Raw genomic sequence first — 19,314 nt, forward strand, 5'->3', positions numbered from 1 at the left:
CACAAAAAATTATCTCTCACTAACATATAATTATGTTGTAGTAAAGTCAATCAGATGAAAGTTGGGTTCCTCATATTTTCCAATGAACCCTCTCTCTCTCTCTCTCTCTCTCTCTCTCTCTCTCTCTCTCTCTCTCTCTCTCTCTCTCTCTCTCTCTCTCTCTCTCTCTCTCTCTTTCTCCTCCTAACGGGCTAAATGCGCCATAAGACTGGTTCAGGCTTAGGATGATTAGTCCCAGCGACTTACAGAACCTCCTTTATCAACTGGATGTTCAGGATACATCCTACGAGCATTCCTCTGCCTGGAGAGAAACTCTAGGCTTAAGTAATCATGGTGCACCCAAGTTTAGAGAATAATTTGTAATCGTCATTTGGTTTGGTGTTGGACTTAAGGTCTGTCAACAGAGGGAAGGGTTAGTAAGTCCACCACTATAGCTTACTGATCATTTAGCAAGTATTCTCTATACTTAGTTCATACTGGGACATACTCCCAGTGAGTATGTCCTTGGGTTATCACGAAATACTTCCGGGATGGACGACTAGTGGCTGTGGATACAAAGGGTAAGCGGAAACCAGACGAGGAAGATGGGTCTATATATCTATTCAGATAGAGTGCGTCTGCCTGATTCCACTGATGTCAGAGCGGAATGAATTCTGCCACTCTACTCATTTTAGAATGAGGTGGAAACTTGACCCACTTATCCTCTTAGAATTTGTTGGATACCTGACCTACTTGTCCTTCTAAAATGCGTTGAAGACCTGACACTCACTTCATATCTTAAAATGAGTTCTGACTCATATGTCATGTTAGAATGAGTTGAAGATCTTACTCACTTGGCATGTTAGAATGAGTTAAAGGCCTTACTCGGCATGTTTGAATGAGTTGAAGACCTTATTCACTTGGTGTGTTAGAATGAGTTGAAGATCTTACTCAGCATGTTAGAATGAGTTTCAAGTTACATTTCTTGTTTGCTCTGATTACCCTCTCATTAATTTGCTTTCGAGGATCTGTGTTCTGCAGCCAATATCTTTGTCTTCACAGAATATATTCTTTATACATTTAGTCAAACGAATAACAAATATATTCCAAGCCCAAATATTAAAACTATAAACGTTTTTTATGTAAAACACTCTGTGTGTTTTTATTATTTTTAGAAAATTCACTAAAACTACTTTAAAGGCCAAGTTTCTATCGTTTTTGTAGGACAATTTTATGGCTGGTTTTCATAGCAAGAACTTCCGGTAAACGCTACCCTTGGTTCCCCACCCGAAACAAAATTAATAACTTTTCTTTAGAACATTCTGAAGACGTGTGGCAAGCCACACATTGGGAAGATTACATAAGAATTATTTTTTTTCTCTTTCTCTCTCTCTCTCTCTCTCTCTCTCTCTCTCTCTCTCTCTCTCTCTCTCTCTGTAGGTTTTCATATCAAAGTTGAAACCAAAATATTACGATTTTACTTTGAAAATATTCTTGGAGTGTGGAAGAAATTAATGCCCTCGTGAGAATACGCCTAAAATTAGCACTATTCTGAAGTTTTTGTTTTTACCATTTTATAAATTTTATACCAAAGTTTGGAATGAAAAGATCACTTATATTTCTAGATAAAGCTTACCAGCCTGAAGTGACTGCAAAAGTATTGGTCAGTGAATATCAAAGAACATAAAAGACTGTATTGGGGCTCCGGTTTTGCACAGTCATTGAAAGTGTTGTGACATGGTTTTCATCGGGCACACTGTCACATATATGAAAACTGGATTAGGAGATCACAGAGGAGCTATCAGATATGGGCAAGAAAGCTTAGCACTTTTTAAACAAAACCAATGAAAAACTAGTTAAATACACATCTATAGATATTAAAATGTGGATTAAAGAATACAACAAATTCACATTATTTAAAAATTCATATATATATATATATATATATATATATATATATATATATATATATATATATATATATATATATATATATATATATATATATATATGTTTCATTGAATATGACCGCATATTCTGTATTTATTATTTTCTGGTTTAGGGCTTCTATCCCTCTAACTATTTTCTTAGCATCAGGGCTTAATTGGAATAGGAGTTCTAAAATAGGAGTTCTAGAACTCCTATTCCAATTAAGCCCTGATGCTAAGAAAATAGTTAGAGGGATAGAAGCCCTAAACCAGAAAATAATAAATACAGAATATGCGGTCATATTCAATGAAACATGTTTGAAAGAAAACCTGCTGCCAGTATACACCAATATATATATATATATATATATATATATATATATATATATATATATATATATATATATATATATATATATATATATACACACACATTTCGGTTTAAATAAATTCGATTCACCAAAGACATTCCTCATAAATTAACCTTAGTTATCTTTCCTAATAAAGGGACAAAAATGGTCGCAATGAGTAAATTTTTTCTTTACATAATGAAGCAACTTCCATTCAAACGGTCAATAGCAGTGTCTGGAAAAAAAAGGGCATTCGAGGCAGTTCAATTTTGCTTTATTAAAACCGCACAGCGCATAATGAGACGGGACGCTAGCCATGAAGATCTTTCCCTTGGGTCCTCCTCCTATCCTACTATCCTCTCGATGAGGAGAATATGGGTCCTCTGGCTGCGGCTTGAGTCCCTCCCTATTCTTGCCTCTTAGTGTGTTCCATCACGCGAAATTAAATACTACTAAAGGAAACGCTCTCTACAGTGCAGATGGAACTGGGTTTTTTTTTGTGCTGTATATAAAGAAAAAATAAAGTTTCAGTAAATTATTCACTCACTATTTTGATTGAAAAAGGAATTTGGTGTTTAGTGGCTAAAGAATGGAACCATTAGTTGCCCTCGGTCAAGGACAGTCATTAAGAAACTAACTGCTTTATTGAATCGTTAACCGCCAATTGAAAAATATTCAAGAGTTTCTAAGTATAAAAACTGTTTCCCAATGCCTAATAACCATTATAATTTGTCCTGAAAAATCTACGTTTCGTGAAAATATAGTCTTTCAGATAGAAATTATAATATTATTTGAGCTTTCTGTACTATTAAAATAGAATAATATATTCACGAAATATCATTGAAATAAATAAAATATTTCATTTACCTAATCGAAATATTCAACAGTATCAAATATGGCTTGAAATATACGCTCAAGTTTTTTTCTCAAGTTCTAAGTTTTATCATAAAAATAATGACCTCGGAGAAACTTCCACACGGATAAGAGTTTAATAACTTTGTAGACCGTAAACTATTCCCACAAACTTTAACAGGTAACCTAGACGTTACAGAGGGAAGTGGACCACTGAAAAACCTCTATAATATTTATGTATCAAAATGCCGTCGTTATCACTATATGTGTCCCATGTGTGTGTGTGAGAGAGATCATATCAATATTTTGTCAAGACAACTTTGAAATACAACGAAGAAAAATACCAATGAAACAACGAAAGTATAATTGAGAGTATTTATTATTATTATTATTATTATTATTATTATCAAAAGCACTGTATTTAATTTTACACTATATATGATTGATATATTAAATTATTAAATTAGGGCCAAAAGCTAACCTAACATCCTAACACATTCTAAATATGACTAATAATTCCAAACTTTGCCTAACCTAGATAAAACCTGGTCTAAATAAATTAATACAAAACGTTGTCGATATGTTCTATTCAGTTTATTAAAATATGATATTTTATTTGAAGATGAAAAACATAACATAATCGGTGAGGCTCTTAAGCAAGAGACAATAAAAGACATATAATATATTGAGGTATAAAGATGAAAATCATATATTTTATTCAGCAAAGAGTTTACTCGACAATAATTACTCAACTGATTTATTCAAAAGTAATGTAAATGAAAAAGTCTAAATATTAAAATCATCCTGTTAAAAATAATCATCAAGAGATTCGTGATTGGAATGAGCAAATATATAATGACCATAATTAATCCACTTGGAGTCATATGATACACACAAAAACCCGAGTTCAATTTTACCTTATTAAAAACCACAAAATAATGAGACAGACCCAGGCATGACAACCCCTCATAGAGGCCAGCTGCTGCCCTCCTGGCCTCTGAATGACGATGTTATTGGTACCTGTGAGCCCCCCAGATACCCCTCCTCACCCACCATTGCCCATGCCCCTAGTATGGTCCATCACACAAAATTAAATTCTGCTGCAGGACACCGTAGCGTGTGCCGTGTGAACGTTTTTAATTCGTAATATCGTCAATTAAAAGTATTATCCTTATTAAGTTGATTTAGCTGACTCGCTTTCTAATAAAAAATGTATTGTGATTGAACTTTCATAGATAATGTAACTGTATACACAATTATTTAAACATCTGAAGTAATTTCACGTCCAAGGGTATAGAATGGAAAGAATAGAGGAATAACGTACTTCAGTAAATTTTCATGTCATCCCTGTATGTTGCAAATATTTTTATTATTGTAAAGTCGAGAAGCATCGGAATGGAAGTGAAACTGTAGTATGTGTGGCTGTTGTGACCTTTAGTAAAAACAATATTTGTGAAAATAATAAAAATAGTGAAATAGAAAATAATGAAAATAGTGAAAATAATGATGGTGAGTACGCTATCCATGATCGGATTTATGAGATGTAGAGCGATACATAGAGAATCAACCTACCCTGGCTTTGCGCCCTGGTGAGGCCACTCCAGACCAGGCCGACACCAGAGTGCAACTCCATAGTCTCCTGAGACTGATGGATGCCTACTACTAGAGCGATACATACCATTGAACAGGGGGGGGAGGGTAGCTCCGAGTGAAGACGAAACAGCACTGTTGTGTGAGTTCTTGCAGTAACGAAGTCAATAGTCGACCAGACCACACACTAGAAGGTGAAGGGACGACGACGTTTCGGTCCGTCTTGGACCATTCTCAAGTCGATTTTGAGAATGGTTCAGGACGGACCGAAACGTCGTCGTCCCTTCACCTTCTAGTGTGTGGTCTGGTCAACATTCTTCAGCCACGTTATTGTAACTCATCGCCTGCGAAGTCAATAGTCATTCACTTCACTAGACAGGAGAGGAATTCCTCCCAGAAAATTGTAGTCGTCTGGATGGGTACCACTTCCGTGAAGGCCTGGGAGGCAAAAATTCAATTGGGTAAATATTGGTTCGAAAAACAATGTTGTCAATGAATGTAAACAAATTGACCTGAGAATGCTGGATGCCCGGTAGCTTGTTTGTTCGTGATTGTAAGCCTCACACTTGGGTCTAGCCTCACCAACTTTGCAAGGTGAGTGGTGAGTGTATGGTGAGTGTCACAGGATTGTTAGGATCAAACCCCTATACTCATCTTTAATTAGGAATTATCAGCTTCTATTCCGAATATCAGCGACTCCAATGAAGTATGAAGTTTACGTCTAATTTGTCCTTATAGACAGATTTTACATTAAATAACGTTAATCAACGTCGATACTCATGATTCAACGTCAACAAAATTTTATTCGAGCATCTTTTACCCACTGGGAGAGAGAACGGGAAAGAAGGAGGAAGAGGAACAGACAGAATGGGAAGGAAGAAGAGACGGAAAGAGAAGAAAAGGGAGGGAGGGAGAGAAGCAGAGGGAATGGGAGCTAAGCAAATAGATAGATTGGTAGAGAGAGAGAGAGAATGAGACTTTGCCCAAACGTCTTAGTCCTGCTACGGAAATCAAGCCGGAAACTCTTAGATTGTGAACCTACAACGCTGATTACTGCGGTTATGATAACATTTCCTTATATATTATGCTTCATAATTAGTTTTGTCCAATAGATTTATTCATTATGTAGTGATTTTGTTTATGAGGGCATGAACATAAAGGCTGGAACGCAAGCGCTGGACAAGAGCAGGAATATAAGGGCAGGAGATTTTACAATATTTGTATTATTCCTCAAGTACCGTAATTCGTCTATTCATAGAAACACTCTCGATGGAGAAGTACCAATTTCATTATCAACCCCAAAATAGGACAAACAATCGACTTGAGAATGGTCCAGGACGGACCGAAACGTCGTCGTCCTTTCAACTTCTAGTGTGTGGTCTGGTCAACAGGACAAACGTTACTCATTGATTGAAACGACAAACAAAATTTCACAGCAAACAATGAATCTATAACCATCTACATAGTGAGGAAATATAGAACGATATCAGAATAACAAAATATATCAACGAGACAATCTCTGCAGCATGACAAGAGAATCATACCCACCGTCCTGCCCAAAGATTTCCTGACATAGGGAGAATTTCAGGACTATACAAAGATAACTTGCGTGAGAAGTAACTCTCGATAATTCAGTTTTGTGACCCATCATTAGCGCTGCTGCCCTGATTACTCCCAGGCGGTAGTACAACTACGACACGAAACCACCAATTGGCTGAGCGACAAGTGGGTCGTGCTACTGAGCAAAAGTATACACGAAGTAACACTAACAGATTTTGTCACGAAAGAGTAACATAAAACAGGGAGTTTAATTATGTCTTATATTTACGTAGTGTCAATTCTTGTTTATTTATTTTATATTTTTTTTCTTCGTTAAGACTTGAATTACCTTGGTCTTGCCACATGGGAATATTTGAGCAGTAAAGGGATTGCATTGTATGATAGCGAGGGTTCATTGCTGCTATTAACATGCAAATTACTGTTTGTATGCATGCATGAGTTCACGGAATATGTATTATTTCCTACTAATTAGTAATTTATCATTTATATATATATATATATATATATATATATATATATATATATATATATATATATATATATATATATATATATATATATATATTAGTATATTTTGGTAGCAGTCTTTCCTGTAGACATATTTTATTAAATATGACCGAAAAAGTAAGATTAATAATTCTAACACGAATTTTCTCAATCTTTCGTACATTATGCTTCACTGTTGGAGGTAAATCAAAAATCACTTCTCCAAAATTCATTTTTATTTCTAGTCTGACGCGACACGGCCGCGTTTCGTAAAACTTATTACATTTTCAAAGACTTCACAAATACACAACTGATTAGAACTTGCATTTCCCTGATTTTATATCTACTTTTGAGTGAGGTGGGAAGGGTGATGTGGCATTACATTTGAGTGAGGTGGGAAGGATGATGTGGCATTAGAGGATATTAATAGGGTATTAAAAGTATCAACACAAGACAGAACACGAAACAATGGATATTGAATAGAAGTGTTTGTAGAAAGCCTATTGGTCCATATTTCTTGATGCTTCTATATTGGAGCGGAGTCTTGAGGTGGGTAGAATATAGTTGTGCAATAATTGGCTGTTGATTGCTGGTGTTGACTTCTTGATGTGTAGTGCCTCGCAAACGTCAAGCCGCCTGCTATCGCTGTATCTATCGATGATTTCTGTGTTGTTTACTAGGATTTCTCTGGCGATGGTTTGGTTATGGGAAGAGATTATATGTTCCTTAATGGAGCCCTGTTGTTTATGCATCGTTAAACGCCTAGAAAGAGATGTTGTTGTCTTGCCTATATACTGGGTTTTTTGGAGCTTACAGTCCCCAAGTGGGCATTTGAAGGCATAGACGACGTTAGTCTCTTTTAAAGCGTTCTGTTTCGTGTCTGGAGAGTTTCTCATGAGTAGGCTGGCCGTTTTTCTGGTTTTATAGTAAATCGTCAGTTGTATCCTCTGATTTTTGTCTGTAGGGATAACGTTTCTATTAACAATATCTTTCAGGACCCTTTCCTCTGTTTTATGAGCTGTGGAAAAGAAGTTCCTGTAAAATAGTCTAATAGGGGGTATAGGTGTTGTGTTAGTTGTCTCTTCAGAGGTTGCATGGCTTTTCACTTTCCTTCTTATGATGTCTTCGATGAAACCATTGGAGAAGCCGTTATTGACTAGAACCTGCCTTACCCTACAGAGTTCTTCAACTCTGAAGAACTCTGTAGGGTAAGGCAGGTTCTAGTCAATAACGGCTTCTCCAATGGTTTCATCGAAGACATCATAAGAAGTATATATATATATATATATATATATATATATATATATATATATATATATATATATATGTCGTACCTAGTAGCCAGAACTCACTTCTCAGCCTACTATTCAAGGCCCGATTTGCCTAATAAGCCAAGTTTTCCTGAATTAATATATTTACTATAATTTTTTTCTTATGAAATGATAAAGCAACCCTTTTCTCTATGCATGAGGTCAATTTTTTTTTATTGGAGTTAAAATTAACGTAGATATATGACCGAACCTAACCAACCCTACCTAACCTAACCTAACCTATATTTATAGGTAAGGTTAGGTTAGGTAGCCAAAAAAAGCTAGGTTAGGTTAGGTTAGGTAGGTTAGGTAGACGAAAAAACATTAATTCATGAAAACTTGGCTTATTAGGCAAATCGGGCCTTGAATAGTAGGCTGAGAAGTGCGTTCTGGCTATTAGGTACGACATATATATATATATATAACTGAAAACTCACACCCCAGAAGTGACTCGAACCCATACTCCCAGAAGCAACGCATCTGGTATGTACAAGACGCCTTAATCCACTTGACCATCACGACCGGACATAATGAGGTGATAGCCGAGGCTATTTGAACCACCCCACCGCCGGCACTCGGATAGTTATCTTGGGCATAGCATTTTACCAAATCACCTCATTCTTTGGGGCAACACGTGAGGAACACAAATGCGAACAAGCCTGAATGGTCCCCAGGACATATGCAACTGAAAACTCACACCCCAGAAGTGACTCGAACCCATACTCCCAGAAGCAACGCATCTGGTATGTACAAGACGCCTTAATCCACTTGACCATCACGACCGGACATAATGAGGTGATAGCCGAGGCTATTTGAACCACCCCACCGCCGGCACTCGGATAGTTATCTTGGGCATAGCATTTTACCAAATCACCTCATTCTTTGGGGCAACACGTGAGGAACACAAATGCGAACAAGCCTGAATGGTCCCCAGGACATATGCAACTGAAAACTCACACCCCAGAAGTGACTCGAACCCATACTCCCAGAAGCAACGCATCTGGTATGTACAAGACGCCTTAATCCACTTGACCATCACGACCGGACATAATGAGGTGATAGCCGAGGCTATTTGAACCACCCCACCGCCGGCACTCGGATAGTTATCTTGGGCATAGCATTTTACCAAATCACCTCATTCTTTGGGGCAACACGTGAGGAACACAAATGCGAACATGCCTGAATGGTCCCCAGGACATATGCAACTGAAAACTCACACCCCAGAAGTGACTCGAACCCATACTCCCGGGTGATGTCCGGTCGTGATGGTCAAGTGGATTAAGGCGTCTTGTACATACCAGATGCGTTGCTTCTGGGAGTATGGGTTCGAGTCACTTCTGGGGTGTGAGTTTTCAGTTGCATATGTCCTGGGGACCATTCAGGCTTGTTCGCATTTGTGTTCCTCACGTGTTGCCCCAAAGAATGAGGTGATTTGGTAAAATGCTATGCCCAAGATAACTATCCGAGTGCCGGCGGTGGGGTGGTTCAAATAGCCTCGGCTATCACCTCATTATGTCCGGTCGTGATGGTCAAGTGGATTAAGGCGTCTTGTACATACCAGATGCGTTGCTTCTGGGAGTATGGGTTCGAGTCACTTCTGGGGTGTGAGTTTTCAGTTGCATATGTCCTGGGGACCATTCAGGCTTGTTCGCATTTGTGTTCCTCACGTGTTGCCCCAAAGAATGAGGTGATTTGGTAAAATGCTATGCCCAAGATAACTATCCGAGTGCCGGCGGTGGGGTGGTTCAAATAGCCTCGGCTATCACCTCATTATGTCCGGTCGTGATGGTCAAGTGGATTAAGGCGTCTTGTACATACCAGATGCGTTGCTTCTGGGAGTATGGGTTCGAGTCACTTCTGGGGTGTGAGTTTTCAGTTGCATATGTCCTGGGGACCATTCAGGCTTGTTCGCATTTGTGTTCCTCACGTGTTGCCCCAAAGAATGAGGTGATTTGGTAAAATGCTATGCCCAAGATAACTATCCGAGTGCCGGCGGTGGGGTGGTTCAAATAGCCTCGGCTATCACCTCATTATGTCCGGTCGTGATGGTCAAGTGGATTAAGGCGTCTTGTACATACCAGATGCGTTGCTTCTGGGAGTATGGGTTCGAGTCACTTCTGGGGTGTGAGTTTTCAGTTGCATATGTCCTGGGGACCATTCAGGCTTGTTCGCATTTGTGTTCCTCACGTGTTGCCCCAAAGAATGAGGTGATTTGGTAAAATGCTATGCCCAAGATAACTATCCGAGTGCCGGCGGTGGGGTGGTTCAAATAGCCTCGGCTATCACCTCATTATGTCCGGTCGTGATGGTCAAGTGGATTAAGGCGTCTTGTACATACCAGATGCGTTGCTTCTGGGAGTATGGGTTCGAGTCACTTCTGGGGTGTGAGTTTTCAGTTGCATATGTCCTGGGGACCATTCAGGCTTGTTCGCATATATATATATATATATATATATATATATATATATATATATATATATATATATATATATATATATATATATATATATATATATATATATATAATTCATGAAATATATATTTTTACTATATTAAATATTGTTTTTATGACCACAACAGTTTACGGACCCGGAAATATGTCGTGTTCTTTTAGCGAACAGAAGAATTTAGATTTATCATTCAAATATTTTAACTAAGGAGTTTTCAAGCTTTTGCTGACCCTGCTCTTAAGAGAAACTTTGGAAAATTATATTAGCATATTATTGCCCGCGCACGTTCATTGTTCATTTTCAATACTACACTGAATTAAGCTTCCCATTCCGTTTATCTCTCTTTTTTTCTTTCTCTTTATATCTACATTTTTTTCTCTCTGTCTCTCAACCTCTCTTTACATCTCTCTCTTTCACACATGAATAGCTAACGCTCATTGAATATTATCAAATTCGCGACAACGGATACCAGTGGCATTAATTACTAAGAGACCTAAGGGGCAAGCAATTCTGCAAAAAGACGGTTTAATTATCTTCACACCACCTTCTCACGGTTTGGAACGAGCTGGTACAAAACCCTTATAGTGTAGATACAATTATTGTGCAATCTCTCTCCTCGTATAATTGTATTTCTCCTCTGTATATGTTTCCTGCATTGCTTGATTTTGCCGATATTTTACAAGAATACATATATATATATATATATATATATATATATATATATATATATATATATATATATACATATATATATAGATAGATATAGATATATATATAACAGTGTCAGACCACGGAGGAAAATTGAAACAGGAATTTCCTTAAGAACTTAAGTATATTAATACATCTTCAGAAGGACTCCTTCTGTAGATGTATTAATATACGAAAGTTCTTAAGGAAATTCCTGTTTAAATTTTCCTCCGTGGTCTGACACTGTCACATTTTTAATCACGTGTTTATTTTCGTGATATACACACACATATATATATATATATATATATATATATATATATATATATATATATATATGTTTGGTTATATAGGAGTTCTGGAAGTTCATCTACTCACTAAGCCCAGCCCGAGGCCAGGCTTGACCAGGATATATAGAATGAAGAAAATCCTTGCCTCCAGTCTTTCAAAAGTAAATAATTTCAAACTAGAAAAATATTCTGTATTGATAATCAAGCTAAAAAATAAGAAAACGATAATATTGGAATCTATACACAACAACATGTGTGAAGTACAGAATTCTATACATCAACCAGGTAAACATGTACAAGCCGGATTATGAAAAAAAGAACAGCAGTCGAAATTGTATAGCCGAAGCTTTCCGCCACTGAATGGAAAGCCGACGGTATCTCACTGCCAGAAGGCCCTTCAACCCATTTCCCATGACCTGAAGTTCAGTTACCTTCAGAGCTTTGAGTACAATACCCTGTCTAGGGTCTCTGACCGCATACTTCATAGTCCTGTGTAACTGATATGCTGCTTTGAGATTATTAATTCGTTTGGTTTTTGATAATCCCATCGTGAGAAAACTCCTCAAATAACACGATTATTAAACTGCGGAAAACAATGTTTTATTGCAAGATGGAAAAGACAACAATTAGTCCTTATTGAGTCAGGCAATGACATGCTTAAGTATTATCCTGTCTCAAAGAATCTATCATATGTGTGGAGAGTTTTACCCAACATTAGCCAACTAAAGTTCATTAGGAAGTCAAAGAAGTCAAAGTTCATAATTGTTAAGGTTGTTCGTACGATCGTGTGATTAACGTGATACAAAAGGAAATGAGAAGCGCCGTGATTGATAGATATTAAACAACCACAACCAACAGCTATCATTAGAGACCAGGATATCGTAAAAAGTCCCCGTGAATGATAGCATCTCATAGAGGGACGCTGTAGAGAAACTTATTCCGGATTCTAAGATGCTCTAACTTTCAAGCATCACCTTGTTTAACTGTCAAGAGCCGCTCCTCAGAGCAAGTCACCTACGTCACAGCCAGTCCTGCTCCCATAATTAACATGTTAGTCAAGTTAGTTAAACAGCAGCAGTTTGGCGAAGCGGGATTGTTAAGCTGAAACAAGCCGACTACTAATCGGTTAATTAAACAGTGGTGCTTTGGTATAATTAGGTTGTTAAGCTGAACGACACTGCTGTTGAAGGTTGCGTGAGCAAGTAGTTTACTGGGAAAAGTTAGAGAAACGCTATAGTTGAAACCTCAGCTCAGGAACAGAGTTAGATTTCCGACATCAATTCGAATCTAAAAAAGTCGAGTTGACGGTCATCTGTTCGGTTAATAAGTGGAGGTCATAAGCATCCGGACATTGATGAAGACGGGGACATGAACATCCGGACATTGATGAAGACGGGGACATGAACATCCGGACATTGATGAAGACGGGGACATGAACATCCGGACAGTTAATAAGACGGGGACATGAACGAATTTGTAGTGACCGGACACGCGAACTTCTATTTAATTGATTTGCTTGTGTTTTTTTTCTTTCCAAAGTATGCAGTAACAAAATTTTACTTGTAGAATCGTAAATTAGCATTTACTTCGAAATGGGAATTTCCAATTATCATATTTAAATCGTATTTAAAATTTCCGGCTATTGTCTATTGAGAATTGTCGATAAATATCCATGTTCTAGAAACAAACTGCGGAAACAAATTGAAACATTGAAGAAATGAAATAAGGCATAAATAAACAAGAGAAAAAGGAAGAGAATGAATATTCGTCAATTCTTTTCACCGCAGTTAAAGAGACAGTGTTAGGGGTCCACAACATACAGATACAAACATATTTCTTTAGGGAGCGTGAAAACCGGACTAATCTTGCTACAGCATTTGCCTCGAACGACATACCAAGCCTCTAGGACCATCTATAGCCGTAAAGGACTATAATATAGCAGTGTTATATAGTCGTAATGACTTGGGGCTTCCTGATAATTCCTTCCATCCCTCCAGGACCTTCGCACCCCTCAAGACCATCGTGACTCCAGATCCTGATGCTTCCAGTATCATGAAGCGTGTAGAGGCCTCGAGGACCTACATTCTTAAAGGACGCATGACTCCAGGACCACAATGATTCTAGGAGCATTATGCCTCCAGGATGCTGCAAATGCTAAGAGAGACAAAGGCAGAGACAAAGACCGCGACAAAGGGATGAATAGAGTTAAAGAGAGATGACTCGAGTGTTGGCTTTTGAGTCACTTTATTTTGTTTCATTGTTAGAGAGACAATTGTTTTATTCTCTCTCTCTCTCTCTCTCTCTCTCTCTCTCTCTCTCTCTCTCTCTCTCTCTCTCTCTCTCTCTCTCTAATTGTATCATTCCACTCTCCCTTAACAGAGTACAAATCCTAGTCGAATATCATATTCTCGATTTTGAATTAATTCTGTCTTTTCACCAACTTAGAGTTTAGTTGATGTGGCTACGTCGACATCCTCTCATGACTTGTTGGATTTGATTCCCTCATTGCTAATTAATTTCTGAATCGCTAGTTGCCTCCGTATGAAAATTAGTGTATGTGCATATGTGTGTGTGTGTGTGTATGTGTGTGTGTGTGTGTGTGTGTGTGTGTGTGTGTGTGTGTGTGTGTGTGTGTGTGTGTGTGTGTGTGTGTGCCTAGCGTTTTACGTATGACGCATGTTTGACCAGTAAACAAACTCACAAATCCTGAGTGGTTCAGGACGAACGTATTTGCGTAATGATAATTACTCATTTGTCTCTGTTTTAAGGCCCGAGGAGGAACGGAGAAGGGTACGAAGTGCGGATTAGTGAAAAGGGGAAGATAGACAATGAATGTGCGGGTATTATGATTGGTTAATATAAAGATAGGGAGGTGGTTGGGTGCTAATTTTGTAATTAATCGGAGAAAACAAACACACGCTTACAAGACTCACATAGGAGTTAATATGGTCGATAAAGACAGTTTGTTTATCACGGGTGGTACATGCACTAGAGGACACAGTTAGAAACTGAATGCCCAAATGAGCCAGAGAGACATTAAAAACAACTATTTAGGCGTCAGAACAGTTAACCAGTGAAATGCACTAGGGAGTGATGCGGTGAAGGCAGACTCCAAACAGTTTCAAATATAGATATGGCAGAACCCAACAGGCTCAGGAATCTGTACATCAATTGAATGACGGTTGAGAGGCGGGACCAAAAAGAAAAAAGTACAAACCCCGCAAGCACAGTTAGGTGAGCACACAGACACACACACACGCACCAATTTGCATACAAAGCTAACTAGCGCTTCAGAAATTGGCAGTGAAGGAATGTAATCCAAGAAGATGTGAAAGGCTGTCGACATAGCCACATCGACACAGCTCCAAGCTGGCGAAAAGGGAGAATTAATCCAAAATCGAGAGAGTGATATGCGAGAAGGATCTATATTCTGTTAATGGGAAGCATTGAGGTGAGAAGATATGATAAACTGACGGGGGTAGAAGGAAAGGGCGTAGAGGGATGAGAGAGAGAGAGAGAGAGAGAGAGAGAGACAGACAGACAGACAGACAGACAGACAGACAGACAGACAGACAGACAGACAGACAGACAGACACAGAGAGAGAGAGGCAGAAGTCTGACTATCTGACTATCATACAGTCAGCCAGTCTGACTGTTTGAGTATATGTCTTCTGTCTGACTGTCATACAGTCAGACAGAAGACATATACTCAGACACATTTCTCACATATCATCACATCACCCAACTTACCAATCCACCTGAACTAACCTTCCACACATCAGCTCCCCTCCCACCAACATGGTCAACTTTACACCACATTACCGCCTCACCCACTAAATAACCTTACTACCAGTTACAAATGTATCCACTAAATCCTTTCTCCCCACCAGCTCGTTAACTTTTAGTTCGGTAAATTTGCTTTAAGACAGCTACTACAGCACAGCAAATAATGGAACACCTGCCGAAGGGCGCTGGACAATAATAATACAGGATAGAAAGTTACGTATTTATTTTGTTTAAGGTCACACGAAAGACTTAATCTTCCTCTGATTAAACGATAAAGGTACCGTGAGTGGGGTTTGTTAAAGAAAGAGACAGAGACAGAGGTAGACAGAGACAGAGACAGAGAGAGGAGAAATATAGATAGAATAACCCCCAGAAATATAAAACTAAGTGAGACAGAAATTAAAACACAGAACGCACCAAATATTAAGTAAAGCTGAATACCTGGACTGTGTTTCAATCCCATTATCTTGACAGAGACTTGAAGTGAATAATGAATCGCATAGCTTTTGGTGCCGGCTTAGCAAATGACTGTCTAAATGATTCATGTGTCTCCGACTCTCTTTAATCGTGTCCTGAGTCCACTCTCCATCGAAAAAGTTTGTCTTAAGAAAATTAATGATTTGAATAGATACGAAGGTTTCGTGGATGTGAAGGAGAAAGTCTATGGCAAATAATGCAATAACGCAAAGGGGTTAAAAAGTGTGATAAATTAGAATTAATTGAATAGGATGGTAAAGAATGTAGAAAAGAGAAATGTAGAACAAGAGGATACTGTTCATTCATTTTTTGTTTTCTTCCATTCCTTCCTTCCTTCCTTCCTTCCTTCCTTCCTTCCTTCCTTCCTTCCTTCCTTCCTTCCTTCCTTCCTTCCTTCCTTCCTTCCTTTCTTTCCCTTTACTCATGCTTCTCTTCACTCCCTAAAACATTTCATGTGTGTTTACCGTCTCATAACATCCCTGAGTTGCGTTTACTAACAATACCAACAGCTGCAACGACAGCAAATGAAGCAGCATTATCGACAGATGTGGCAGCAGCGGCAGAAGCTAATGCAATAGCAACAGCATTAGCTGAAACAACAGCAGCTGCAACAGCAACAGGAGCCTCAGTAGCAGCAGCAGCAGCAGCAGCAGCAGCAGCAGGGGCAGTAAGAAACCAGAAACATTATGTTCAGATGTTCTTTCTGTGGTTTTCACCTTACTCCTTCCCCCTTTCTACGACCTGACAACTTCCGAGGGAATATTTGTATTGTGTGTATTCTCACCAATGTGTTCTCACTTTTTCCAGTTTGCAGAGTTCAGATACAGCTCTAGAATCCTGTCTCTCTGTCGAAAGTCAGTTGTAATGACTGCCAACCATCTCAATCTTTTTGGTGTGTGTATGTGTGTGTGTGGACATGCATAGAGGGTCTTTTGTCTCACGTACGATGCATATAGTGCTCGGAAAGGATTCCTTGTTCACGTTCCTTAAGACAACACGGACTGTGGACAGTAGCAAATGCTGCCGGCGTTTTCCTACTGGTGTGTGGGTACCTGATGTAAGATTTTGAGTAACGTCACACCGAGCCATGAATGTGTAGGTCAGGCAGCACTGTGGCAATTCCTTTACAAAGAAGTGGACAAAGAGAAACAATTCGGTTTTTATTTGTCTTGTTATTTATTCTTCTAAAAACAAATATTGCTATGTTTGAAGCACGAATCTTGACTCCATGTGAAAGGCAAGAATGTTGATGGCAAATGAAAAGAACAAATATTGATGTCATGAGAAGCACGAATGCTGATATCAAATGAAACACGAATATTGATATAAAATGAAACACGAATATTGATATCAAATGAAGCACGAATATTGATATCAAATGAAGCACGAATATTGATATCAAATGAAATACAAATATTGATATCAAATGAAACACGAATATTGATATCAAATGAAGCACGAATATTGATATCAAATGAAGCACGAATATTGATATCAAATGAAACACAAATATTGATATCAAATGAAACACAAATATTGATATCAAATGAAACACGAATATTTATATCAAATGAAACACGAATATTGATATCAAATGAAACACGAATATTGATATCAAATGCAACACGAATATTGATATCAAATTAAAAACGAATATTGATATCAAATGAACACGAATACTGATACCATGTGCGAGGCACGAATATCTCTTATGTCAAGTGAAAATCAAAAATATTATAAGTTTCAGTTTCCCAATCAACCAACACTGACTAGACGATTCTTGACTCATCATCGCCAACCAACTGGCTCTCGTCAACAATTCATAAATTCCAACATGAACAAAATATTGCGAGATATGAATACTGTGTGTCACCCAATGAGCATCAGAATGCACGGTCACTGGAGTGCTGCTGTTACCCTTATTAGTGAAACGCGAGTGTGTTCATCAGCATTGTGCAACAATTTGCAGCACAGCTCCAGGTAACTCCGAAGGCGAAGTAATTGTTCATTAGATACGGATGTAAATAGAGCTGCGTGCCTTTTGAGTTAAGTGTAGTGGAAACTGTATCGTCCGAATTGGACTTCCAATTACCTGCAAAGGTGTAGGAATGTTTTGTTTCTCGAACTAGGACGTGGTATAATGTATCTGTGTGTGTGTGTGTGTGTGTGTGTGTGTGTGTGTGTGTGTGTGTGTGTGTGTGTGTGTGTGTGTCTGTGTGTGTGTGTGTGTGTGTGTGTGTGTGTGTGTGTCTGTGTGTGTGTGTCTGACACACCTACTCATCTAAATGTGGATGCTGAAGCTGTTACTTGTTCCACAGTCCTGACTTATCAGTTTGTATGTGTTTGTGTGTGCGTGTGTGTGCGTGTTTTTGAGTGCTTGTGTGTGTGTGTGTGTGTGTGTGTGTGTGTGTGTGTGTGTGTGTGTGTGTGTGTGTGTGTGTGTGTGTGTGTGTGCATTTCTTTGTATACGTGAATGTTTATGTCTTAGTACGTCTGTGTGTACTCACCTAGTTGTACTCACCAAGTTGTGCTTGCGATGGTTGAGCTCTAGCTCTTTGGTCCCGCCTCTCAACTGTTAATCAACTGGTGTACAGATTTCTGAGCCTACTGGGCTCTATCAAATCTTCATTTGAAACTATGTATGGAGTCAGCCTCCACCACATCACTCCCTGATGCATTCCAACTGTTAACTACTCTGACACTGAAAAAGTTCTTTCTAACGTCCCTGTGGCGCATGTGGGTACTCAGTTTCCACTTGTGTCCCCTTGTTCGCGTACTACCAGTGTTGGTACAGTCTGAGTGCGTCTGTATGCGTATGGAGACTAATAGCAAGCAGTAACTCAAAACTAAAGCACGGGCGAAAATCTGAAAACATAAGAGCTTGAAGAATGACGAGAGGGAAAGGATAAACGCCATAAATATATTGGAAACTAAGTTTATATGTTTACATACTGTTACTGTTACATAGATGCAGTGAGTATTTCTTCTCTGGATCGCCACACTAAGGCGCTGAAAGAGAAAGCTGGCAGCTCTAGGGTCTCTAGTTGTTTCAATTAGCTTGGACCCCCAACTCCTTCAAAAAACTAGCAGCACTTTTACCCCAGGCATCAAGTATCTCTGAGGCAATGGGGACAAAATTGTAGTGGTGCTCAAGGTCTCTATATTTACGTGACTTGGCTGCTTCCCGGTGATTGGCAGCGCCTCCTGCTTGTGTTGCACTGAAGTCAACATAGATGTTGGCTAAACATAGGTGCTGAAACGCAAGTGTAGTCCCACACCAACTGTCTACCATTCTTCCAGGGGTTCACCGTGATTCCGTCTGGGCGACCGACAGGCTCATCAGAGTTGCGGGACACTAGGTATATATATATATATATATATATATATATATATATATATATATATATATATATATATATATATATATATATATATATATATATATATGTCTTATAATATATGTATGTCTTATTGTCCCTGAGGTCAAGAAACCATGACGCCATTAATATCTGTTTATCTTCTCTGAATGTAGCTTCTATTTATTTACAAAGTAATCACCACAATTATGT

The 19,314-nt window shown here is 38.6% G+C and overlaps 1 protein-coding gene across 1 annotated transcript in view; it reads left to right on the forward strand.

The window, feature by feature from the left end:
• LOC138357506 (nematocyst expressed protein 3-like) overlaps nt 1–19,314 on the forward strand; it is a 127,620-nt gene that overhangs the window by 90,221 nt on the left and 18,085 nt on the right. Inside the window, exon 2 of the mRNA XM_069314363.1 lies at nt 16,255–16,412. Within this exon, the coding sequence (XP_069170464.1) occupies nt 16,255–16,412 (158 nt within the window). The remainder of the gene's footprint in view (nt 1–16,254; nt 16,413–19,314) is intronic.

This window comes from Procambarus clarkii, chromosome 78, assembly GCF_040958095.1.
Source record: "Procambarus clarkii isolate CNS0578487 chromosome 78, FALCON_Pclarkii_2.0, whole genome shotgun sequence".
NCBI lineage: Eukaryota > Metazoa > Arthropoda > Malacostraca > Decapoda > Cambaridae > Procambarus > Procambarus clarkii.